We start from the raw sequence: 21440 nt of genomic DNA, 5'->3' as shown, positions 1-21440 counted from the left end.
TGTAACACTGTTTACCAAAGGATAGCATATCAGAACCGAGATCTTTCAATTTCTCTAAGGGTCTGCTCTCAAAGCTTCAAGCCTTATTGCATTTCTATCTTACTCTTCTTCATGACTGCTTTAAATAATTCCTTTAGTAGCTTTTTGTGAGATGGGTTTGTTGTATCATTGCTAAAACAGATTCATTTTTGACATTTAGAGTTTGCTTATACACCAAGTTAAGAGTAGCCTGCTGTGGTTTTCCAGTTATATTAGCTGTCTCCTAAATGATCACCACCTATCTTTTAAAGTGCCTGAGCTACCAAAGAGGCGTATTCCAGAAGAAAGAAAGCCTGTTCCTGTGCCTAAAAAAGAAGTTCCATCAGCTAAAGGTATTTCTACTGCTCGAGTAAAAAAGAAAGAAGCAAAGCCCAAACAAATTTTTTTCTTTGTATTATTTTTCATGTTTTCTTGCATATATTTAGGAATTTGCTCTCTATGTGTCTTTGTTGTTGCACAATCTCTGTATGCATTATTTGATTTTGCATTGTCTCCGTTGCACAATTTCAGTTTTTCAATCGTTCTATGACTTACAGCTTGAATTTATCTCAGCTTAGGTCCTTCTCTTTCTCAACTATCTTGTGCTTACTATTTCTATTTAAGTAGTGTGACTTTTCCAGGCAAGTGTAAAGTGTTTTCACTTCAAGATAGTAAAATGAAAGGTATTAGTGCAGTGATTTTAACATGGGAGTTTTATCCTGTATCATAATGTCCTTCCTCTACTGTCCACATTTGTCCAAAAGGCTCTACATTGTATTGTGTCAGTTGCAGTGCTCAGCTCCTTGTCCAAGCACTGTCTTCATTGTATAAAACAATCTTGGATTATTCAAATCTCGATTAGTGTTCCAAAAACTAAAGATCTCTTACAATGTTTTCCAAAGTGCCTGAAGCCCCTAAGAAAGCTGTTCCAGAAAAGAAAGTTGCTGTTGCTAAAAAGGAGGTGGCTCCCCCAGCAAAAGGTACAGCATCTTTTGAATGTGGACTTTAACCAGTTCTGTGCTATCGTCCTCTTTTCCTAACTTCTCTTATATTCTCAATATGTATGATAAATGTAATCATTGTGTGTTATGTGTGAATGTCTCATGTAAGGCATTCAAAAGCCTTAGAAAGGTTACCTAGATAAATTTTAATACCTTTAGAGTTTTTAAAGGGTCTAGAAAAACTGTGCCTGAAGAAAAATTATGTGTCCTTTTCCCCAAAGGAGTATATTTGAGCATCCCATTCTTCAGTTAAGAAATCAGTCTTAAAGTATTTGATAGTCTTCCAGCAACTGGTTTGATTTTGTTTTTTATCAAACATATGTTGCTCTTGTCATAGATCTTTCTATGTTAAGTGTATGAATGTTTTATGTGGTGTGCCTTGATACTCTTACAAATGGATTAAAGAAATCTATAGTACTTCAATAAATCTTTGAGAATTAGAATTCAGTTACCTTATACTTTATGATTTTTTAAGTGCCAGAGGTTCCTAAGAAAGCTCCCCCAGAGAAAAAGGTTGCTGTTCCAAAAAGAGAGGAAGCTCCAACACCTAAAGGTACACTTTAAAAAATAATGTCATTTTCTTATTATCTTAAGCATCTTTTTTTGTCAAATTTTAGATTTGATTACCAAGTTAATCTGGTTATACTGGTGCTTCATGTACATTAATGTGTATCTTTTGTGTCAGTTTTGTGTAAAGGTGTGCTGTAGATTTATTCTTTAAAAACTTGGTAATTTAAGCTGATTATATTAAAATTAATATCTTTGAAGTGCCAGAAGTACCTAAAAAAACAGCTCCAGAAGAAAAAATGCCATATGTTCCTAAAGTAGAAACTCCCCCCACAAAAGGTACAATACAGTTCACTTTAATATCATTTATTGTAATCTTTAGAACATTGCATTTATCTCAGTTTAGTCATCTGTCCTGTATCCATGTGTAATCTTTCTCAACAACACATTTCTCTTGCATGATACATGTGCCAGTTTTCATTTGAAATGTTCTTAAAAAAATACTTTTTTTAAGTGCCTGCAGTTCCTAAGAAACCTGTCCCTAAAGAAAAAGTATCTCCTGCTGTTCCTAAAAAAATTGAGGCTCCTCCAGCTAAAGGTATGCTTTCAAGTAGAATACAAGAATATGCTATTCCTCAGCCTCTGTCTATAAGTTCTGTGCTGTTATTAGTCATTGATTTGTGCTTCTCCTGTGAGTTCTGCTGTTCTGATTACATAATACATCATTAATGTATGTTGTATCTCGTGTGCAATACTTACATAGTATTCTTTCTAAATATTGAATCGCTGTTATATGTTATGTACTCAGTACCCTTCTTTGGAAACCTAGATTTAGCATTTTGAAACTATGTTTTCACAATGGAATTGGAAAAGCATACATTTAATATCATTATCTTTCAAAGTGCCTGAAGTTCACAAGAAAGCCACTTTTGAAGAAAGAGTACTTATTACAGAAGAAAGAATATCTGTTGCCATTCCAGAGGAAATCCCATCACCTGAAGGTACACTATAAGCAGACAATAGTGAGAAACTTGCACTATGTCTACAAGTCTGTTATTCTAATATCAAGATCAAAATACACCAAACATTTTTTTATAGTTATCTCATACACGTTTTGTGTTGAACTGCAGGAAGTTAAAAGCCTCCTAAAGTGCCATTTACAAACTCAGTCTTGAATTTCAGGATCCCACCACATTGATAAGAATGGAAACTCTGCTACTGAACACAAACACCTTCAGATGAGGGCCTCATAAATTTGCAGTAGCAAATATGGACGTATTGTTTATTTTAGACTCCACAATTTAGGGCTGTAACCATCCATTTGTCATACTCACTACAAAGCTTTCTGTAGCCCTGAAGATATATATAAAAAATATAGATTATATATATAAAGCAATACTGCTTCCCTCTGCAGTGTTAGCTTCTCACCAGCTTTCAGTTCACATTCTCATGTTCTGGGAAGACTGAGATCAGTTGTTTTAAGTTAGTATAATTTCACAAAATATCTGCTTCAAGATAACTGAAATCAGCATTTTGTCTCTTTTTATGTCCCATTAATAACTACCCAGTCAAGAAAATTTGCACTTTCTTTTAAAAACCATTAATGAATTTTGAAAAGAAAATTCGGAACATGTCTATCTAAAATATGAACTTGCAAGTGCACATCCATATGGATACATGGAGTGTTAGTTTCTGTTTGTCTCCTGCAAATTAACCTTTTCTCCAAAACTAGTTGAGGTTTTCCCTGATACAGTCACCTTTGTAGATGAGTACATAACAGAATTTCCTTTCAATTCTTGACCTATCCATCTCATTTTTCCCTTTCCTCGCTTTCATACAGTTGGATCAAGGAGAAACTTCTAATTCTTTCACTCTTGTTCCCCCACTTCAGCTGTTGTGATGGGGAAATCTGGGGAGCTGAGGCATTCTAATGAACTGACGAATGGTATTAGATACAATACACAATAGAGAACCTGGGACATGGACAAACCACATAATTTAGAACAAATCATACATATGCATGCAGTGCACAGCACTTTCTGGATTGTATGCATATCTGTCATTGCCATACAGAACTTCTAAGCACCTTCTTTTTCCATCAATCCTTCCCTCTCTCCATCTATTCATCCTCCAAAAATACTAAAACTAATACTTTTCCTTAAAGAACCAACAGTTGAAGAATGGTCTGAAGAAGAAAGAGAGGAAGTATCTATTTCCATCCACAGAGAAGAGATTTCTGAAGGTATGATAACAATTTAGGAACACTGGGCAAAAGCAAAAAATAATTTTTGGTCTATACCTAATAGACAATTTGGATTAATATCTGCTTCATTCATATGGAAAAAACTACCACTACATAAATACGTTTTGTAACTTATAAATTTTAATTTTAATTTCTACAACTTCTATTACTTGCTTTTGAAAAGTGGAGTAGCTAATCATGTTTCAATACAGTGAAAATAATAAGTTATCCCTTTGATATTGAGATCTGTCAGGACTTCTTTCTGTTTACAAAAATCCTCTGTTGGAAGTTCCTCTTCCACCAGGTAGCTTGAATAAAGTAAATGGTCTTCCGAATACTGTGATGCACTCAGGTTCCTCAGATAATTTCACTGTAAATAACTGTATTGTTTCCACCTCTAAGTTTATTGGTGGTCACATAATATTGTGAAGGACAGTAGCACTGACTGACAGTTTCTATGACTAGTGACACTACAGATTCTTCCAGGGACATCTTTAGTCAAGGAATTTTCTCAGTATTTGGGAAAGAAGGTTTCTCAAAATGAACAAATTTCAACATTAATGAGTTAGTGGACAGAGGAATTGAGCATTTTCAAATTCCACGCAAATACAAGATGACAGCTCTGTCTCTTGGTTCCATTTAAGTTGCTTGGAGTGTTTCCATTGGCCTCAGTGGAAGCAGGATGACTTGAATGTAGATTTTTGTCATTCCAGAAGTGTCTGTTAATAAAGCACACTGTTTATTTTTGTCTTACAAATGTTTTGTTGCTTAGGAGGGCCATAAAGACAGTAATATATGTGAAATACGTAAACTTAAGTATTTTTATATTTTACTCTTTTTAAAAGTGACTGAAGAAGAGTCTTACTACATAGAGGAGACAGTAACTGTTCCAAAAAGAGAGGAAGCCCCACCCACAAAAGGTATAAGTTCATTTCACTACAACCCATGGGTGTTTCATCATTCTCAACATTATGTTGTCACTACATGTTTATGCCCATTTTTGGCACTTTTGTATGTGTTTGTGCTATAGTGATACTATTCCTCTATGTAAAACTATGTATTGTAATCTTTTAAAGTGCCTGAGAAGCACAGGAGAGTTGTCCCTGAGACAAAAGTCCCAGCTGCTCCTAAGGAAGCTCCAGGAGTAAAAGGTATAAACCAATTCCTCAACTGGCTGATGTGTCTTCAAAGGGATTATGTTTGTCTTACTGTCTTGCTTGTACATGTTGACATAGGTGGTGTCTTCTCACAGTGATGAATGCTGTCTCAAATTCCACCTTGTACTTTGAAAATTCTTGTTTGTGTTAACTCAGTAAAACATGTTGTGTAGTAGGCAATTGCAAATACTACCCTTTAACATTCTTTCTCATCTTCCTTCTCATCTTGCTCATTTTTCTAAAGTTCCTGAAGTTCATAAGAAAGCAGTTCCTAAAGAGAAAGTGCCTGTTCCTGTGTCTAAAAAAATGGTGGCTCCACCAGCAAAAGGTATATCAGTGTTTGTTCCTGTTGCAAGAAAAATGCTTTTTTGCTGCATTCCATTTTTAACATATTTGCCTTGGTTGGGATTGTATTGTTGATATAACATATATCTCTGGTATCAAATTTCTTCAACATGAAACATTTTTGTGTGTCTGTTTGTCTACAATGACACTTGTGACCTGTGCTGTCTTGATGAGATTTATATGTTATTTATCTGTTATTTCATCTTCCATCTTATACCTGTTGATGAAACCAAACAAATTTTCTAAAGTTACACAATCTTTTTTAAGAACCTGAAGAAGCATTGGTGCCCACTTTTGAGGCTGAGTTTGAAGAACCTCCAACAACCAAAGGTAAAAAGATTATTGCCACGAAGATTTTTTTTAGTTAGGTCTTGCAGTATTTGTGTTTAGGCAACTTGCTTAAATACAGTTTTGTTTGTTAGTATCTGTAACCTTTGTATGGCTCTCCCCTTTCTTTTGACTCTACTCCTTTGGGTGCTATGGATGTAAAAGATGCTCTTCAGCATGTCTTTTTTTTGTTGCTGTAGAAGTTCACTTAGCACTTTTTTTAAACACTCAGAATAAGTAAAAGAAACTGATATCTGCATTTCAAATATTGTAATTAAATATCCTTGCACATTATTTTTAAGTGTCTGAAGTGCACAGGAAAATTATCACAGAAGAAAAAGTTGCAGTTGCTAAAAAAGAAGTGGCTCCACCAAAGAAAGGTATACACATTTTTGGAGTTACACTAGAGAAGTCTTGTCTCAGAACAGTGGTTTTTATTTCTGTCTCGTTATCTAATACAGATTTTAATGCTCAGTGTTTGCTGTCTTTTTTTTTTACTTGAAGAAATGTCAAGTCTCTGATTTCTGTTTTGTCATCTGCTTATGTTTATATACTGTGATTAATTTAACATCTATCACAACAAACTTTTTTTAAAAAAATTGCTAGCAGTGCCCAAGAAGCCTGTGCCAGAAGACAAAGTACCTGTTCCAATTTCACAGAAAGTGGCAGCTCCACCAGCTAAAGGTATACAAGTCCTTTTGGAAGTAGAGATGGCTTTTAAATATCAGACATCCATGTGCATCATACTTACAGTCTGCCTAGTTACTAAGATCTGTCTCTCCTGATTTGGTTATAAATGAAAATGAACTTCATCTTTTCCCCTTCAAAATACTGCTGAGTGTGACAGAGAATAGTCATGCACCTTCATTCTTTGCATTTTTTAGCTACTATTTAATTTCATTAATCACTCTGGATGCTTAAGTGCTTGCAAAGCTGAGTGACAACATTTACTCAGTGAAAAAAAAAATTGAACACAATTTTTTTTTTAAATCAATGTTTATAATATTGTCAGTATTCAGTGAAGTGTTTCAAACTTACAAATATGTTCTCTGCCTCTGTGCTTTTCTTGTGTTTGATTTTGTTATGTACCCTGTCTGTCTGATGTTCTGTGGTTTAATTGAGTTTCTGAACAGTTTAGAGACAAAGTATTTACTGCATACTTTCATCTTAATTCCATCTTACTTCATGATATGTGAATATTCTGTTCACTTTTTTTTGTCTATATGTCTATTACTCTAATATTAGATATATTATTTTACTAGATATTATTTGTATGTCTCATGTGATTGTTGTGTTTATTATATTTTCTTTTAAATAGTGTGCTGTTTGTTCCTAAATGTTTGTCTATAAATATTTCATATGAATTTCAGAATGTGTGTGATTTCTTTTAGAAGCTAGTATTCTTACAATTACTATCTTTAAAATGCCAGAAGCACAGAGGAAAACTGCCAGAGAAGAAAGAGTATCCATTGCTGTTCAAAAGAGAAAAGTGTCTCCACCACCAGAAGGTAGTCCTGCCCATGGGTTAATCTAAGAACAGGTTGTACTCATGTAAGAGTATGAGAGCTTCAGGCCTCCTGGTCTGGCATGTCTCTTGAGGTTCAAATTTAGAATTACAGAATCATTTAAGCTGGACAAGATCATTGAGTCCAACCACTAACCTAAAACTACCAAGCCCATCACTATGATCCACTGTAGTCCCAGAGGAACTTTTACAGAGTCTTTAAAAAATATTAGAGATATTTTTCCCAATTACTCTGGGTCTGGGTGGTGTCAGGAAACAATAGTTATTTTTTTAAGAAATTCCAAATGGGGTATTTATTATTGTACATTATATTACACCAGAAAAAAAAAATTAATGTTAGACTCTGTCTTTGAAGTACCAACAGAAGAAGAACATTGGGCTATGTCAGAGGAAGTATCCGTTTCTCTCCACACAGAAAAGGAGATTTCATACACAGGTATGAAGACTAAAAAGATTCTGCACCCAAAGTTGCATCTTGTCAGCTAGTAAAACAACAAAGAAAGTAAAAGTAAATTTCATGTCCTTTGCTACTGCCAGTTTATTATGAAAGTGAAGCTTGTAAAATAATGCAGGACAGTATTTCATTCTCACAATAAAATACCCTCTCTCGTTTAATTCTTTCCCATGGCTTATGCTGTTTACATCGTGGCAGCCAAATAATTTCATTAGGTCCTCTTTTTAAATCTTGCCACCTGTCTGACCTTTGAGGGGAAACAAGACACAGTCTTTGCTTTCATTTAAATTAAGATGCTTTATGATTCTGAAAAGACAGACAGTCCTTTCCTGTTCTGTAAAAACAACTCCTCACGTAAATCTTAATGTTAAAGAAAAAATCATTAGCTCTACTGTTGCCTGCATGGCTGAGACACAACACAATCCAATGTAATGGATCTGCCTGCTCAACAGTCCATAGCCTTTAAGGAAAATTTATTGCTCTTTTACTTCTGCAAACTATCAGTTGATTTGTGAAAGATGACCCACAAGATGCCTCACACTCACTACTTTTAATTCTGATACTGTTTATAAAGGGCATTATCTCATGAAAGACTAAAACAGACAAATCAGCATGAAGTTAAATTATCTATTTAGTCTCCAAAGATGGGGGGACAGGCATACTATGGGTAGCAAGAGTATGATGAAGGATGATCTTTGGTTCTCTGTAAGGCAGGTGTAATATGGCATCCGGTCTGGAAAGAAAGGGGTCAAAGCAGAAAGACATTAAATGCAACAGTTCTCCAATAGGGTACCAAACACTGGTGTTTTAGCTGGAAAAAAAAAAAAGAATCCAAAGGAACCTGAGTTTTCTGAAAAGAGGACTCATGCATAATGCAGTTTTTGTTTTAAATCCACCAAAGTACCAGTTCCAACCAGATTCAGTTTAAGATTTCAAGTGTAGATGTACCTGGTATTTATAAATAAATATCAAGGTGGACTCTGCCAGAAAATGAGTCTTCACATTGCCCCCAAAATAACACCGAGCATCAAGACTTGTGGCAGCCACTCATCTATGCTCACTGTAGCCTGTCATGAAGAAAGCTTCTAGAAATTATCAAATCTGTCAGTGACAGAATGGATTCTATCTCTCAAGGTCAGAAAAAAATCTCAAATCTGTTAAGAAAATGCCATGGTTATTCTCCGACTTGGCAAATTTGGCAGATCTTAAAATGCCAAGGTGATTTTCTGTGCAGTTTCCAATTATATTGGTCAAAAAATTTCCAAGACACATGCCTCAGAAGACAAGACACATTTGCGTAAAAGAGAATATGGTGCTTGAACATAGCATTCTTTCCTGAATAAGTCTTAAAAACTGAACATATCCACATCTTAATCTTTTGGAGATGCTCCTGCTTTTACAAGGAATGGCTCCTCATCATGTCAAAACAAACAAGGCACTTCATAAAGTAATTGACAGAAGAGAAAAAACACCTTCCTCACTGAGCAAGTCATTCTTTTGCTTTTAATTAGACCAGGGCCCTTATCTATGTTAGTCACTCTCAAAGTTTTTATCCATGTGTTCCTTCATCTTCATTTAGAGTTTCCTAAACAAATCTTTTGTTGTCAGTGAATGAGGATTCTTGATCTCTTCCTGAGGTAGTGCAAAGTGTCACTGCTCTGGAGAAGAACTGCTGCAGAGAACAATGAGTTGTACTGATTTTGTAATTGGATGGCTTTGGATTTTGAGTTCTGCCCATCAGCAAACTTAACTTCACTGTTGACAGCAGTGGATGAAGCAGGAATCATATCAGTCGCTTATATTGTTATCTTGAAAAGATTGTTGTTTCTTAGTTGAAAAGAAGCCTAATGACTTCCCTAGCTACAAGTCCAGTGACAATAACTTGTCTTTTACATGTCAGCTGTGTGTTTGTAAGATATCTTTTTCTGTTTCTTGCCAAGAATACTTTTGCTTTTAAACAATTGACATATAAAAATTCTTAAATGTAATTGTACTGTATCTTTTAAGTGCCTGATGTACCAGAGAGGGCTATCATTGAAGAAAGAGTACCAATTTATCCTCCTAAAAAAATGGCAAGACCACCAGCCAAAGGTATACTGGATAGAGTATTCAAATGGTGTAAATGTTTTTTGTGTCTTGTATGTTCCATGTACAGTGTGTACTGATTTGTTTTCTATGGAATGTTCTTCCCTTGGTTAATTCTTAGTTGACAATGCCTTGTGATCCTCATTATTAGTAAGATCTATGTGCTAAATTTTAAGTTTCTTTTAATTGGTATCTTTTTAAGTGCCTGAAGTACGCAAGACAATTGTCCGAAAAGAAAAAGCATATGTTGAAGTTCCTCAGTATGAAGAGGAAGAAGAGATTCCAAGGTATGAGGAGGAAGATACCACCAGATATGAGAGGGAGGTAATCCATTACAAGGAGGAAGTTCGCCATTATGAAGAAGTTAGCCGCTATGAGGAGGAAGTTCCTCAGTATGAAGAGGAAGAAGTTCCTCAGTATGAAGAGGAAGAAGTTCCTCAGTATGAAGAGGAAGAAGTCATCCATTATGAAGAAGAAGCTGCTTACTATGGAGAGGAAGTTGCTGAATATGAGGAGGAAGAGCCACAAGTTCCTCAGTATGAAGAGAAGGCTCCCCCACCAGCTAGAGGTATACTTTAAATTTAGGGTTTGTGTGAGGAAAAGTAGTATCTTTTCATTCTATGAAAGTACCAAACTTTTGTTTTAAATGTTGCAGTGTGCTTTGCAGTGTGCATTTTTTAAGATGTTTATTGATTATTAGCAATTGATTATAGCGCAGATGGCTGTATATCTACTCTTTACTACTAACTCCATAAATTCAAATTTTCCATGTCATACGTGTTCATTCCTCTTTCATATGAACTCTGTATAACCCCCTATGAAAGTATAACCAGGATTAATTTCATCCTCATCGGAGGTCCAATGTTGTTATCAATCTGTGCTTGAAATACTTAAAAATGCTTATGTAAAATCTGCACTCATAGACAAAAAATATATTTATCTAGAAAATAGCTAGGGTACTTGAAAATAAGTGATTTAGGAACACAAGTCACACTGAATTTTTTTCAGAAATATTAGAAAGCCCTATGGTTGATGTTTATTTCCATCTTGAAAAGAATAATATACTTTCATGAAAAAGAAAAATACCCATATTTAAATAATCTTAGTTTCAGGTGTTTTCCTTAGGACAAATTTTTATGGTATGGGTATAAATTTTCTACATTGTTAGTACAGGATGAACATAGTATTCACTAGTTAAGAGAACTAGGTCATGCCAAGATCTTGGTAATAAAGCCTTTCTACATCATAATACAAAGATACAGATCATGTATATCTGATTTTCCAAAATTACATAATCATCTAAGAGTATCATTTCCATTCCTAGTCCAAATCATTCCATAGTGTCTTTTTCCATCAAAGAAGTTCAGAATTTCATTTGACTAATTAATAAATGCCAAAGTTATATCTAACATTGTTTGCAGTAGAAATTTTGTCATAAATATGAGAAAAGATAAGGCAGTACACTGCAAAAGACAGGTTAATCCTGAGCAGGAAGATTAAGGTTAGCTGAAATTTCCATTTAATCTCTCATAGTAGCTAAGTTTAATTCGTATGTGCTCCAAACTTTCTTCAGTGTGCTTAGAACCGGTGGAATTATTCTTCTGTCATTGTTAAATTTATATGGACATTTCTGGGGTTTAGGGTACAAACAAAAGTTTAGATACATTTTAGTTGAAATCTTTGCCTCACTGCAGTTAAAAGACAATTCTGTTGATTGCAGAAGAGTAAAGAGATTTTTTAAAAAGCATTTCATTTACTCAACAAATTGTGGCATAAACTGCTGGGTACTTAAAATGGACAGTTCTGTGATTAGAGTAAGTCCATTGATAAACTAGATATGCTTGATTTTTTGCATTTAGAAAGCTCTTGGAAATTCTTCAGGAAGAAAATGCAGTTCAGCAATTTATATTTAATATATATGAAAGAATATGATCAGATGCAACCTATTACATGCCTGACAAGCATTTGAAACATGTTTTTAATAACTGAATCAAAAAAGTGACTGAATCTCTCTGACTTAATTTTCTGAAAAAGGGAAATCTTCTTTCAAAAAAAGCCTTGAAATTGAAAATATTTTTATTGATGGCCTCCATGGCTAAGGAGGGAGAATAGAGATAATAGCAGCTAATATGATGTGTTTTTTAATTTGTCTTAGTGATAAAACCCTCTTAAATAATAGCTGGTTTTTTTGAGTATGTGATATTTGTTTACATGAATATGTATTTGTGATGTTTGTTTGCACTTTATGTTCCTGTTGTTATGGAAGTAAATACCTAAAACATTAATGGTATCTTTCAAGTGCCTGAGGTTCCCAAGAAGCCTGTTCCAGAGGAAAAAATACCTACTCTGAAGAAAAAAGAACCTCCTCCAGCAAAAGGTATATATCATCTCTTTATGTTAGAAGACATCTTCTGAATATGTAATTCACATTATTTTTCAGATGCCTTAATTGCTTATTACTTTTTTCTGTTCTTTTTGGAGAGGGGTCTTCATATGAAATATTTATGTTGCTGTCTTTTTTGTTTCATTTCTGTTTTGAGTAGGCTTATTGTTTATTTTTTTAACCAAAATCATGTTTTTGAAGTGCCCGAGGTGCCAAAGAAACCTGTACCTGAAAAGAAAGTCCAAGTGCCAAAGAAGGAAGCTCCCCCAGCTAAAGGTATATGCACGTTCATTATCTGTGATCAGAAAGATCTTCTAGCATTCCTTTATTTTGTCACTTGTGTTAAAAACTAGGATAGAAAAAGAATTGTTGCTCTTAAGGACTGTGGTTCCTTTTGTGTGTGTTTAATTGTTTTAGTGTGACTGGTTTGTATGTCATGTTGTTTTAGATTTTCATGCCAAGCTCAATATTTAATAATATCTTACTAAGTTCCAGAAGTGCCAAAGAAACCTGTGCCAGAAGAGAAGGTTCCTGTTCCTGTACCAAAAAAGAAAGATGTTCCACCAGCCAAAGGTATATGACTTGATATAGCTCTTGACCGAATGTTTTATAAAAAAAAAAAATTTAAATTCAGTCTTTTTTCATACATGATGTAGAGTGAAGAGTTTTCTATTCTTGACAGTTCTTCTTTGTCACCCAACTTTATTGATTCATATCAATGTTCTTTACCTTATGGCACAAAAATGAAATTCTTACATTACAATAATATTTTTCAAGTGCCTGAAGTACCAAAGAAACTTGTGCCAGAAGAGAAGGTACATGTCCCAGTGCCTAAAAAAGTGGAAGAGCCTCCACCAGCCAAAGGTACACCATTTTCTGATTCAACTGTGTGATTCTATTTTTGTTTCTTCATCTTTATGAGATTGTTACTGGCAGTAACCATCCCATTCTTCAGCCTAATATGTTTGAACCACTCCCTGAGCTGTTTGACACTCTTGTGTCTGTGTCTGTCAGTCATGGTATCTATCCTTACTCTTTGCTTTGAAAATGTCTTTGTGTTTTGTATTGTCTCTGTCTTTTGGATCTTTTATATCTAAGTCTTTTAAAGGACTTGCTGTTTCAAAAACAGATGGTCCAAAAGAGATAAAATTTACCTAAACAGCCAGACCTCCCCCTTACCCTTACCACACCAGTTTGTAGTTCTGTAGTCCCTGTTTGTAAGTTTACATCTGTGCATAAATCTGTGGATAAAAACAATGCTAACTTTCATCACATGACTAAATTTTTCCATATTTGTGTAGTTATCTTAATATCAGATATAGAGTTATCTTTTTACTAGGTTTTATATTACATTCAAAATTAATTCCCTAAATAAAAATGTCTTTAAAGTGCCTGAAGTGCCCAAGAAGGTTCCAGAAAAGACAGTACCTGTCCCTGTACATAAAAAGCCAGAACCTCCACCAGCCAAAGGTATCGCTTCCTGTAGCTGAACATGTGGATAATGCTTGTTCTTGGTTTTGTGCATTTGTTGTTGATTTGTGCATTTGTTGTTAGAATTTAACTGTGGTGTCATAGCAGTGTGTGACAAATGTACTTGCTTTAGCTTCTGTGTAAGTTGTGTCTAAGTTTTCTACAATTAAAAACTATCTTTAAAGTGCCAGAAATACCAAGACATCCCAGTGAAGAGGTCCCTATTTTTGTTCCTGAAGAAGAAGAGGAAAAGGTTCCAGAGATGCCAGCAAGAGGTACAGCCTTGATTCTTGAAGATTATGAGAGCTTTGTTCAATTCATTAATAGATCTTCATCTCCAGTGATTGTTTTAAGCTTGGTATAAACCTCAATTAACCTTCTGAGAGGGGTTTTCTTCTTCTTCTTTCTGGTCTTTGTGACTTTGTTCTGTAGTTTTAGTAGTTTTGATGCTCTAAAAGCAATTACCAATTTCTTATCACAACAATATCTTTGAAGTGCCGGAGGTGCGCAAGAGAGCCATCCCAGAAGAAAAAGTACCCGTTGCAGTTCCTAAAGCAAAGAAAATGCCACCAGCTAAAGGTATATCACATCGTGATGTATGCAGATAACTCCTCTCCCTCCAATTTTCATATTTCAGTGGAGCTTAATTTTAACATTCAATTCATACTCATGCGAATTCAGGTCCTGGGTTCTAGCACCCTGCTGCTTCCCTGCAGTGAGCGGTGCTAGGACTCAGACAGGGATTGTCTATTCTGTTATTGGCTGCAGCCATCTGAGAATCAGGCCTTGAATGATCTGCCTTTTTCCACTTTAAGTGATTACTGGGAATGAAATAATTCCTTGTGGTATAATCACCCAGAAATAATTTTTAAAGTAATTTCAATTTTCTTTAAACAAAATAGCTGAAATTAAATACTATGGCCCTTTACCTGGAAATTCTTCAATTTGGGGAGATCGCTCTTATATGTATCTGGAAAATAAGCTGTATTCTCAAGGGTTTTAGCTAAACTTATACAAAAATAATATCCATTTACAAGTGATCATACTAATAATAAGATCCTATACCCTACATGTGAAATTCAAAATGGAGGTAGACTATTGCAAAGGCAACTGTTGGATGCCAAGCCTACCTCAGCAGCTGAATAATTCAGGGAAAAAAAAGAAAAGAAAAACAAAACAAAAGAAAAGCAGGGTTTTTTGTAAAAAACCATAATGCTAGTAATCTTCTTTAACTCTGGTTTGTAGCATATCTTGCTCATATTTTCTGTTTGCAATGACACTGTGGAATTAAAAATTGGGCAAAAGTGCTAGTCCTCTTGTAATCCTTGCAACCCAATTACACATTGCTGTTTTCAGGGAGTAAAAAACACCCAGTAGTTTCCCCTATTTTTTTTTCTATGTCTATTGTTACTTTAAATTTGGTGTCTTTGTGGTTTATGTTATGGATTTTTCTTTGTGATGTTGTGAAAGTAAAGTTCTTAAAACAATATCTTCAAAGTGCCTGAGGTTGCAAAGAAAGTTGTGTCTGAAGAAAAAGTTCTCATTTTTGTTCCTGAGGAAGAAGAGAAGGAATTTATTCCAGAGGAAATTGTACCAGAAAAAGGTACACGATCTTTTCTTGCAAGTCACTTATGACATCTTTTGTGTTCATTAAAATTCATCTCTATTTCTTGTTCTAAGTTTTATGTAACTCTTGTATATGTTTTGAGGAAGTTCGTGGTCCTGTTCTATGTTTTTATCTTGTTTCCATGTTCACGCTTTTACTGTTTCAAAAGCAATTTTAACACGCGTTTGCAAAATAATATCTTTAAAGAGCCAGAGATTCCTAAGAAACCTGTCCAAAAGGAAAAAACACCTGTACCTCCACCTGAGAAACTGGAACTTCCTCCAGAAAAAGGTGCATAAGTTAACAATGTGTTGTAATTCTCATTCAGTGGTTCTGTTTAGTTTGTTTGTTATTTATGTTAGCTTTGTTTCCCTGCTGCATTTCTGTATTGGTATCTCAGAATGCCTGTCAAATTCCTAGTACAAAACAAGTTCTAAAACTATTTGAGTTGATCAAGAAGTCTGCCCATGTGTGTAAAGTGTCTTTTGTTTAAATTTCTGTTTCATCTTTTAAAAACATATTCTGCAAATCAGTTCCTATTATGGCTCTTTGTACATGTTTTTTGTTATCTTTCTCATACTACTGATGGATGACATTCTTAAAATAAAATGTCTTTAAAGTGCCTGAGATGCCAAAGAAACCCACTCCTGAAGTGAAAGAACCTGTTCCTAAAAAGGTGCCAGCTCCATCAGCCAAAGGTACTGCAGATTGTAAATGCTGTTATGATTAACTGATAATATTCTTGATCCAAGTTGAGTTTAGCAAGGGACTTGTTTCTGTCCTGTATTGTATTTGTCACTATACTATTTGTTTGTTTGTACATTTCTGCTTTGTTGTTCATAAACTTCTGGCTTTGTGTCCATTTAAAATCTGTGCAAAAGTGCACTGAAGTTAGGTTTTATCTTTAAAGTACCCAAGATGCCTAAGAAGGTTGCTCCTGAAGAGAAGGTACTGGTTGCTCCCGCTGAAAAAGTGGAGGTTCCAGCTGCAAAAGGTATATATACTCCTTATAATTAATATTTATGCTAGGACTTTCTTCTTTCTAACTTTTGTCTCTGTTGTACAAGATATTTGTTTGAATTTATGTTAAAACTCTTCATTTTCAATGTTTATGTTGTTGAACCATAAAGCTCTGTTTCTTGTGCTTTTCTACTTACACTGCTCTAAGGTGATTTGTTGTTTTTAATTCCTAAACAAAATCTGTATCTTTTAAGTCACGGAGGTGCGTAAAAGAGCTGTGGCAGAAGAGAAAGTGCAAGCTGTTGTGCCCAAACCCAAAGAACCCACACCAACCAAAGGTACAGATATATTTCCTCATTTTTCTCAGACTTTTTTTCCTCCTTATTCTAAAATCTTTTATAATATATATATTTTTTCAGAAGCATAGTTTTATAATTTAATGTAACTTATGTTTGAGGTTGTCATGCCCATTCTCTGTTCTTTGTCCATTATCTTGGCTTAACTGTAAAAAAAAATTTAAATAATTGTCAGGTAGTAACAATAATACTGTTTCTAAAGTGCCTGAAGTACCCAAGAAACTTGCACGGCAAGAAAAGGTCCCTGCCCCTGCACCTGTGGTGGAGAAGTATGAATATGCCTATGAAGAATATGAGAAGTATGAGACATATGAAAGCATTGAAGAGTTTGAGGAGATTCAGGAAGCTGAAGAAATTGAGGCATACGAGGAACCTGAAGAACCTGAGGGATATAAGGAAATTCTGGAACGGGAATATGAGGTGGAGGCTGAGGAGAAAGATGTCTATGAAAAGTATCAGTTTCAGGAGAAGGAAGAGATCTATGAGAAATATGAAGAGGTATATGAAGAGGCTTATGAGACCAAGCCAGCTATAGGTAAATCAAGTCATGACTTCTTTGTTCTTATAGTGTGTTGAGTTTTCAATTGCTGCTTAAGCCTCCTATGGGTGTTTACTTTTATTTTGCTTTTTTTGTAGTCCTATGTGTTTGTAGTCCTATGTTGCTGGTAATGATAAATCCATCCAAAGTTTGTCTCTATCCTAGTCCTTCCTAAGGAATTCCCTTTCCTGTAAAATGGGAGGGTTCCCTATCTGACTGCCCAAGAGTGAACTAGCAGATATATAACACAAGCAGAGAAAATGTTAATCTTCTGATGTAATTCAGCTTAAACTTGAATTACTTTTTATGCATTCAGATTTGTTTTGTTCCATTCAGCTCCTTTGAGTTACAAAGATATTAGGAGTCATGTAGAACCTTCTTTCCCATCATTTATATTTATGATCACAGGGTCCCTCACACCAAACAGAAAGTGCATCTACAATGTACCAAATAGATGTACATTGATATTTCTTATTTCATTACTCAAGAATTCTGAGATGACTGCTCCCTTTTTTTGCATAAATTATGAGATGGTTCCTCTACAAATGAGTGATTGCTCTGCTTACTGTCTTTATATCTGTTTCTTCATAAATAACCTATAATCCATAACGAAATATTTTTTAAAGTGCCTGAGTTGCCCAAAAGACCTCTGCCAGAAGAAAAAGTACCTGCTCTTAAAAGAGAAGCTCCACCAGCTAAAGGTACATCATCCGTCAGATAAATGAAAACACAGCCTTCTGCATGAATTTCCGAATCCCCAAATCCAGTACTTTACCTCATCTAATTTGACTCTTAAATTCTTAGCTTTCTTTCATAGTAATCTTCAAAACAGATTACTTAAAAAAAAAAAAAAATTCTTTAACAAAACAAAAACCAAACAAATTATTTCCTGGAGACAAAGGGAATGAAGTTAGTACCTTAATTTAATTTTTGCCATCACAATGCAAGTGATATTTTAAAGCTAATGCTTAAAACTCTAGTTTCCTGCAGAATTCTAAAAACCTGTAACATTTTTTTACCTAATGATGTGCTGGAGTGTTTGCTATCTTAATAGGTATTCTCTGAATCATAAAGCATAAGTTTCATAAAGCATAAGTGCTTTATGAAATAGCAATTGTCAGCGAGTGCTAGAGAAGTTACTGCACTAGTCCAGAGCTCTGTAATTATCTGTTCATAGTGCTAAATTTGCCAGGAATTCGTTGTGTGCTTTTATAGTGATTTCTCATATCAATTGTCAGAATGAAATCTGACAAGTGGGAGAAGGTGGATCAGTTTGCTTGTTTGCTTTTACAGAAAAGTTTGGAGTTAGTTGATAGGAAATTGCAACCTTACCATACTCCCAGCTCCCATTAATTAGAGCTAATAGTACATGAAACCTAATTGTTAAGGCTTACCCCTATTCAAAATTTATCCAACAACAGCAGTGTTTTTCTTTCACTGAATGCTGAAACTCTAGCTGCATTAATCCAACCAAAATAGTCCAGATAGGCAGCCTTTTCTATAGCGTATATTTATGTATTTGAGAAATATTTTTGTGTTTTGCTAAGTTTTCTGACTCTTTGCATTGTTTGCTTTTTGTTTAACTCTATTCTTACATAATACTCATACTGCATTCATTCTTAAAACAACTACCAATGTCTTTAAAGTGCCAGCAGTGCCAAAGAAACCTGTTCCAAAAGAGAAAGTACCACCTGCTATTCCTAAAAAGGAAGCGCCTCCACCAGCTAAAGGTATACTTCTTCTTCATTGTCCTTGTGAAACATGAACTCTAATTTCAGTCTTTTGTTCTCATTATTTGTTGAAAAATTGTGCATGTTTTACGTCCCCATGGTGGAGGTTTTTTTCATGTTTGTCAGTGAGTCTTTTTTGCCTGTTGGTTTCAAATTATTTGTTGAAAACTTGTTAGAGTCACTTTAAAAATGTGTGTCCTGTCATTAACTTGCACATGAAAAAAGGTCAGAAAGAAATAATATCTTTATTTCTTCTGGAAAGGAATCTTTCAATAATGTATTTTTTAATATGTTATTCTTCTGTCGAATCTTCAAAATTAACATAGATGTTCTTTCAGGAAGGATTTAATTCTTTGGTGTTTCAAGAATCTTCCTTGCTAGACTTGCTCTTCTTCTTTGTAACTTCTTTCAAGTAGCTTTGAAAGCCCTAAAAGTAAATTATATCTTAAAGGGCCAGATGATTTCAAAAGACCTGTCCCTGAAGAAAAGAAACCTACACGTACACCTGAGATAGAAGTTCCACCAATGAAAGGTAAAGGAGCCTTTGATATGAGATTTTATGGAAAGGAAACATTTGTGCCATTTTGCCCAGCTAACATCATTAAAAATTGTCATGGTCTTTACACCACTGCAAGAGTACCCAGCCTCTCCACGTGGAGATTGAAATCTCAGTGATAAATCTCAAACTCTGGGTAAAACATTTCAGATATGTGCTAGACAGTAAATTATGAATGAAAACATGCTGAGGAGGTATTCCTATTTACAACACCAATATGTAAAGCTTCAGGGCTTTTCTATTTATAATAGAGTTGTGAATGTAGTTTAAACTGGGGTTTTGATAGCAATGCACAAGTCATTATATTGGTGAAGAAGTAAAAGGGCAAGAGCCAGTAAGTTAAAGCTATTAAAGCTGTTACACCGGCCAGAAGAAGAGCATGACAATGCAGTAAGGAAAGCAAATTTGCATTATGTTTCAGCTTTCTCTTTGATAGCTGCAACCATAAACTTCTTCACATGGTTCATTGCTCCGGGAAAGCAGCTCTAGACCTGTATCATATTTAATTATTGACGAGTTTCCAAGACCTCAAAAAGACTTAGTTTTCTGGGTTTATTTCTGTTTGGGATATTAAAAGTTGAAAATTACTTGGAAGTTACTAAAAAAAAGCTAATGTCTTTGAAGTTCCTGAGTTTCATAAGAGAGCTGTCCTTGAAGAGAAAGTACCCACCATTATCCCTAGAGAAGAGGAGCCTCCTTTTTATGAAGGTACATCAACGACTCATCTACCAAATACTAAATTGAAAATATATCAAGTCATGCTCTATACTATTTTGTAAAATATGAGCTATTTTTAATTAATTTTTAAAACTATTAAAAGCAGCTTATACCCATATCTTTTAGACCATCTATGTCCACAAATTTAGATATAATTCAGCATTTTAAAAACTTCAAATTTAAAACCTTACACTAAAATTAAAAATATAATTTAGAATTTTTAAAATGCTGTATTTTTTCCCTCTAATAATGTGAAAAAGATATGTAAATAAGAGAGAAACTAAGTTTCTGATTCAGGAAGCACTTGAGTCACACTGAAGCAAAGAAATGAACTTAAGTAGACAGCGGTTTAAGAGCCATCCTGAGCAACACCTAATTTTTGAGATGCAATGGAGATAGTCAACTCCTAATGAAGACATCCAAATTTCAGTTACAAATACACAAAACTAAGAAACTAGAAAATAAAATTAAATACTTCTGTAAATATATATTTCACTAATTGGGAATGGTAACTTCTAGCAGTAGTAAGTCAATGATCAGGCTGAAAGATATTTAAGTAACTTATGTTCAAACAACTCTTTGTCCATATGCATTTCTGTATGCTTTTATTTTGTCTTTCTACTCCTTGTCTTGTAACTAATATTAAAATATGTAAAATAAACTAATATCTTTAAAGAACCTGAAGGTTATGGAGAAGTTCCAACAGAAGAAAAGACACCTTTTATTACTCCTAGTGAACCAGAAGCTCCAGCAGCTAAAGGTAAACCAACTCTTCAAGTAATCTGTAAAGAAACACATTCCTACAAATTATTAATCTTCATCATTCCATCTGTGTGCTAATCTGTTATTTAATGTTTTCATTCTAATGTTTCCCTAGATGCTGTGTGTCTGTCATTACTTCTTTGCTACTTACATTTTGTGTATTATAATGTTCTTTAAGAAATGTAATATCTTTGAAATATCTGCAGTGACAAAGAAAACTGTCCCACTTAAGAAAATACCTGCCGCTGTACCTACAGAAGAAGCTCCTCCAGCTAAAGGTACATTACTTACAAATTAACCCTCTCTAACCTCTTATGAAAGTGACATACCAAGTTAGAAACCCAGCTTCCTTGTTTTCTTTAAACAACACAACCAGATGCTGGAGACATTTTACAGTTGGGTTTTTTTTTTTAATTTGTTTTCTATAAGCAGTTGCTTAAACAGATTGATACATTCTTCATCAACAATTTAAAATTTAGGAAGACTAAATCAGACACAGAAGTTTTGTAGGCAGGAGATTCAGGGATCGGGGGTTTTTTTGGGGTTTTTTTGACTTCACGTCTCATGTTCTATTCTCAAAACACTTTCTCTGACAATATATTGAAAAAAATCTAAAAGGTTGTGAGAGAAGCTTATTTGCAAAAGGACTCTTTGTAATCATATCAAGGGCTTAAAGAAAGTCAAGATAAGGTACGACTTTA

The 21440-nt window shown here is 34.5% G+C and overlaps 1 protein-coding gene across 5 annotated transcripts in view; it reads left to right on the top strand.

Annotated features, from left to right (window-relative positions):
• The window catches only part of TTN (titin), a 239364-nt gene that overhangs the window by 94015 nt on the left and 123909 nt on the right, over positions 1 to 21440 (top strand). For 3 of the 5 annotated variants that reach the window (XM_072932288.1, XM_072932287.1, XM_072932291.1), the window contains 35 exons: positions 291 to 371; positions 921 to 998; positions 1495 to 1572; positions 2041 to 2124; positions 2429 to 2527; positions 3691 to 3768; positions 4614 to 4688; positions 4845 to 4919; positions 5170 to 5253; positions 5538 to 5600; positions 5900 to 5977; positions 6204 to 6281; positions 7028 to 7105; positions 7478 to 7558; positions 9584 to 9667; positions 9864 to 10229; positions 11961 to 12038; positions 12246 to 12320; positions 12534 to 12617; positions 12822 to 12908; positions 13434 to 13514; positions 13700 to 13789; positions 14010 to 14093; positions 15013 to 15117; positions 15328 to 15411; positions 15741 to 15818; positions 16031 to 16114; positions 16335 to 16418; positions 16639 to 16971; positions 17601 to 17675; positions 18621 to 18704; positions 19156 to 19236; positions 19885 to 19968; positions 20654 to 20737; positions 20946 to 21017. In XM_072932288.1, the coding sequence (XP_072788389.1) occupies positions 291 to 371; positions 921 to 998; positions 1495 to 1572; positions 2041 to 2124; positions 2429 to 2527; positions 3691 to 3768; positions 4614 to 4688; positions 4845 to 4919; positions 5170 to 5253; positions 5538 to 5600; positions 5900 to 5977; positions 6204 to 6281; positions 7028 to 7105; positions 7478 to 7558; positions 9584 to 9667; positions 9864 to 10229; positions 11961 to 12038; positions 12246 to 12320; positions 12534 to 12617; positions 12822 to 12908; positions 13434 to 13514; positions 13700 to 13789; positions 14010 to 14093; positions 15013 to 15117; positions 15328 to 15411; positions 15741 to 15818; positions 16031 to 16114; positions 16335 to 16418; positions 16639 to 16971; positions 17601 to 17675; positions 18621 to 18704; positions 19156 to 19236; positions 19885 to 19968; positions 20654 to 20737; positions 20946 to 21017 (3387 nt within the window). Of the gene's footprint in view, positions 1 to 290; positions 372 to 920; positions 999 to 1494; positions 1573 to 1787; positions 1866 to 2040; positions 2125 to 2428; positions 2528 to 3690; positions 3769 to 4613; positions 4689 to 4844; positions 4920 to 5169; positions 5254 to 5537; positions 5601 to 5899; positions 5978 to 6203; positions 6282 to 7027; positions 7106 to 7477; positions 7559 to 9583; positions 9668 to 9863; positions 10230 to 11960; positions 12039 to 12245; positions 12321 to 12533; positions 12618 to 12821; positions 12909 to 13433; positions 13515 to 13699; positions 13790 to 14009; positions 14094 to 15012; positions 15118 to 15327; positions 15412 to 15740; positions 15819 to 16030; positions 16115 to 16334; positions 16419 to 16638; positions 16972 to 17600; positions 17676 to 18620; positions 18705 to 19155; positions 19237 to 19884; positions 19969 to 20653; positions 20738 to 20945; positions 21018 to 21440 lie in introns of all 5 variants that reach the window. The other 2 variants (XM_072932290.1, XM_072932289.1) reach the window with 2 other exon arrangements.

The sequence above is a fragment of the Taeniopygia guttata genome, chromosome 7 (assembly GCF_048771995.1).
Source record: "Taeniopygia guttata chromosome 7, bTaeGut7.mat, whole genome shotgun sequence".
NCBI classification, from domain to species: domain Eukaryota; kingdom Metazoa; phylum Chordata; class Aves; order Passeriformes; family Estrildidae; genus Taeniopygia; species Taeniopygia guttata.
The sequence above is the reverse complement of the archived record's forward strand: the minus strand, read 5'-3'. Positions and strand labels throughout refer to the sequence as shown.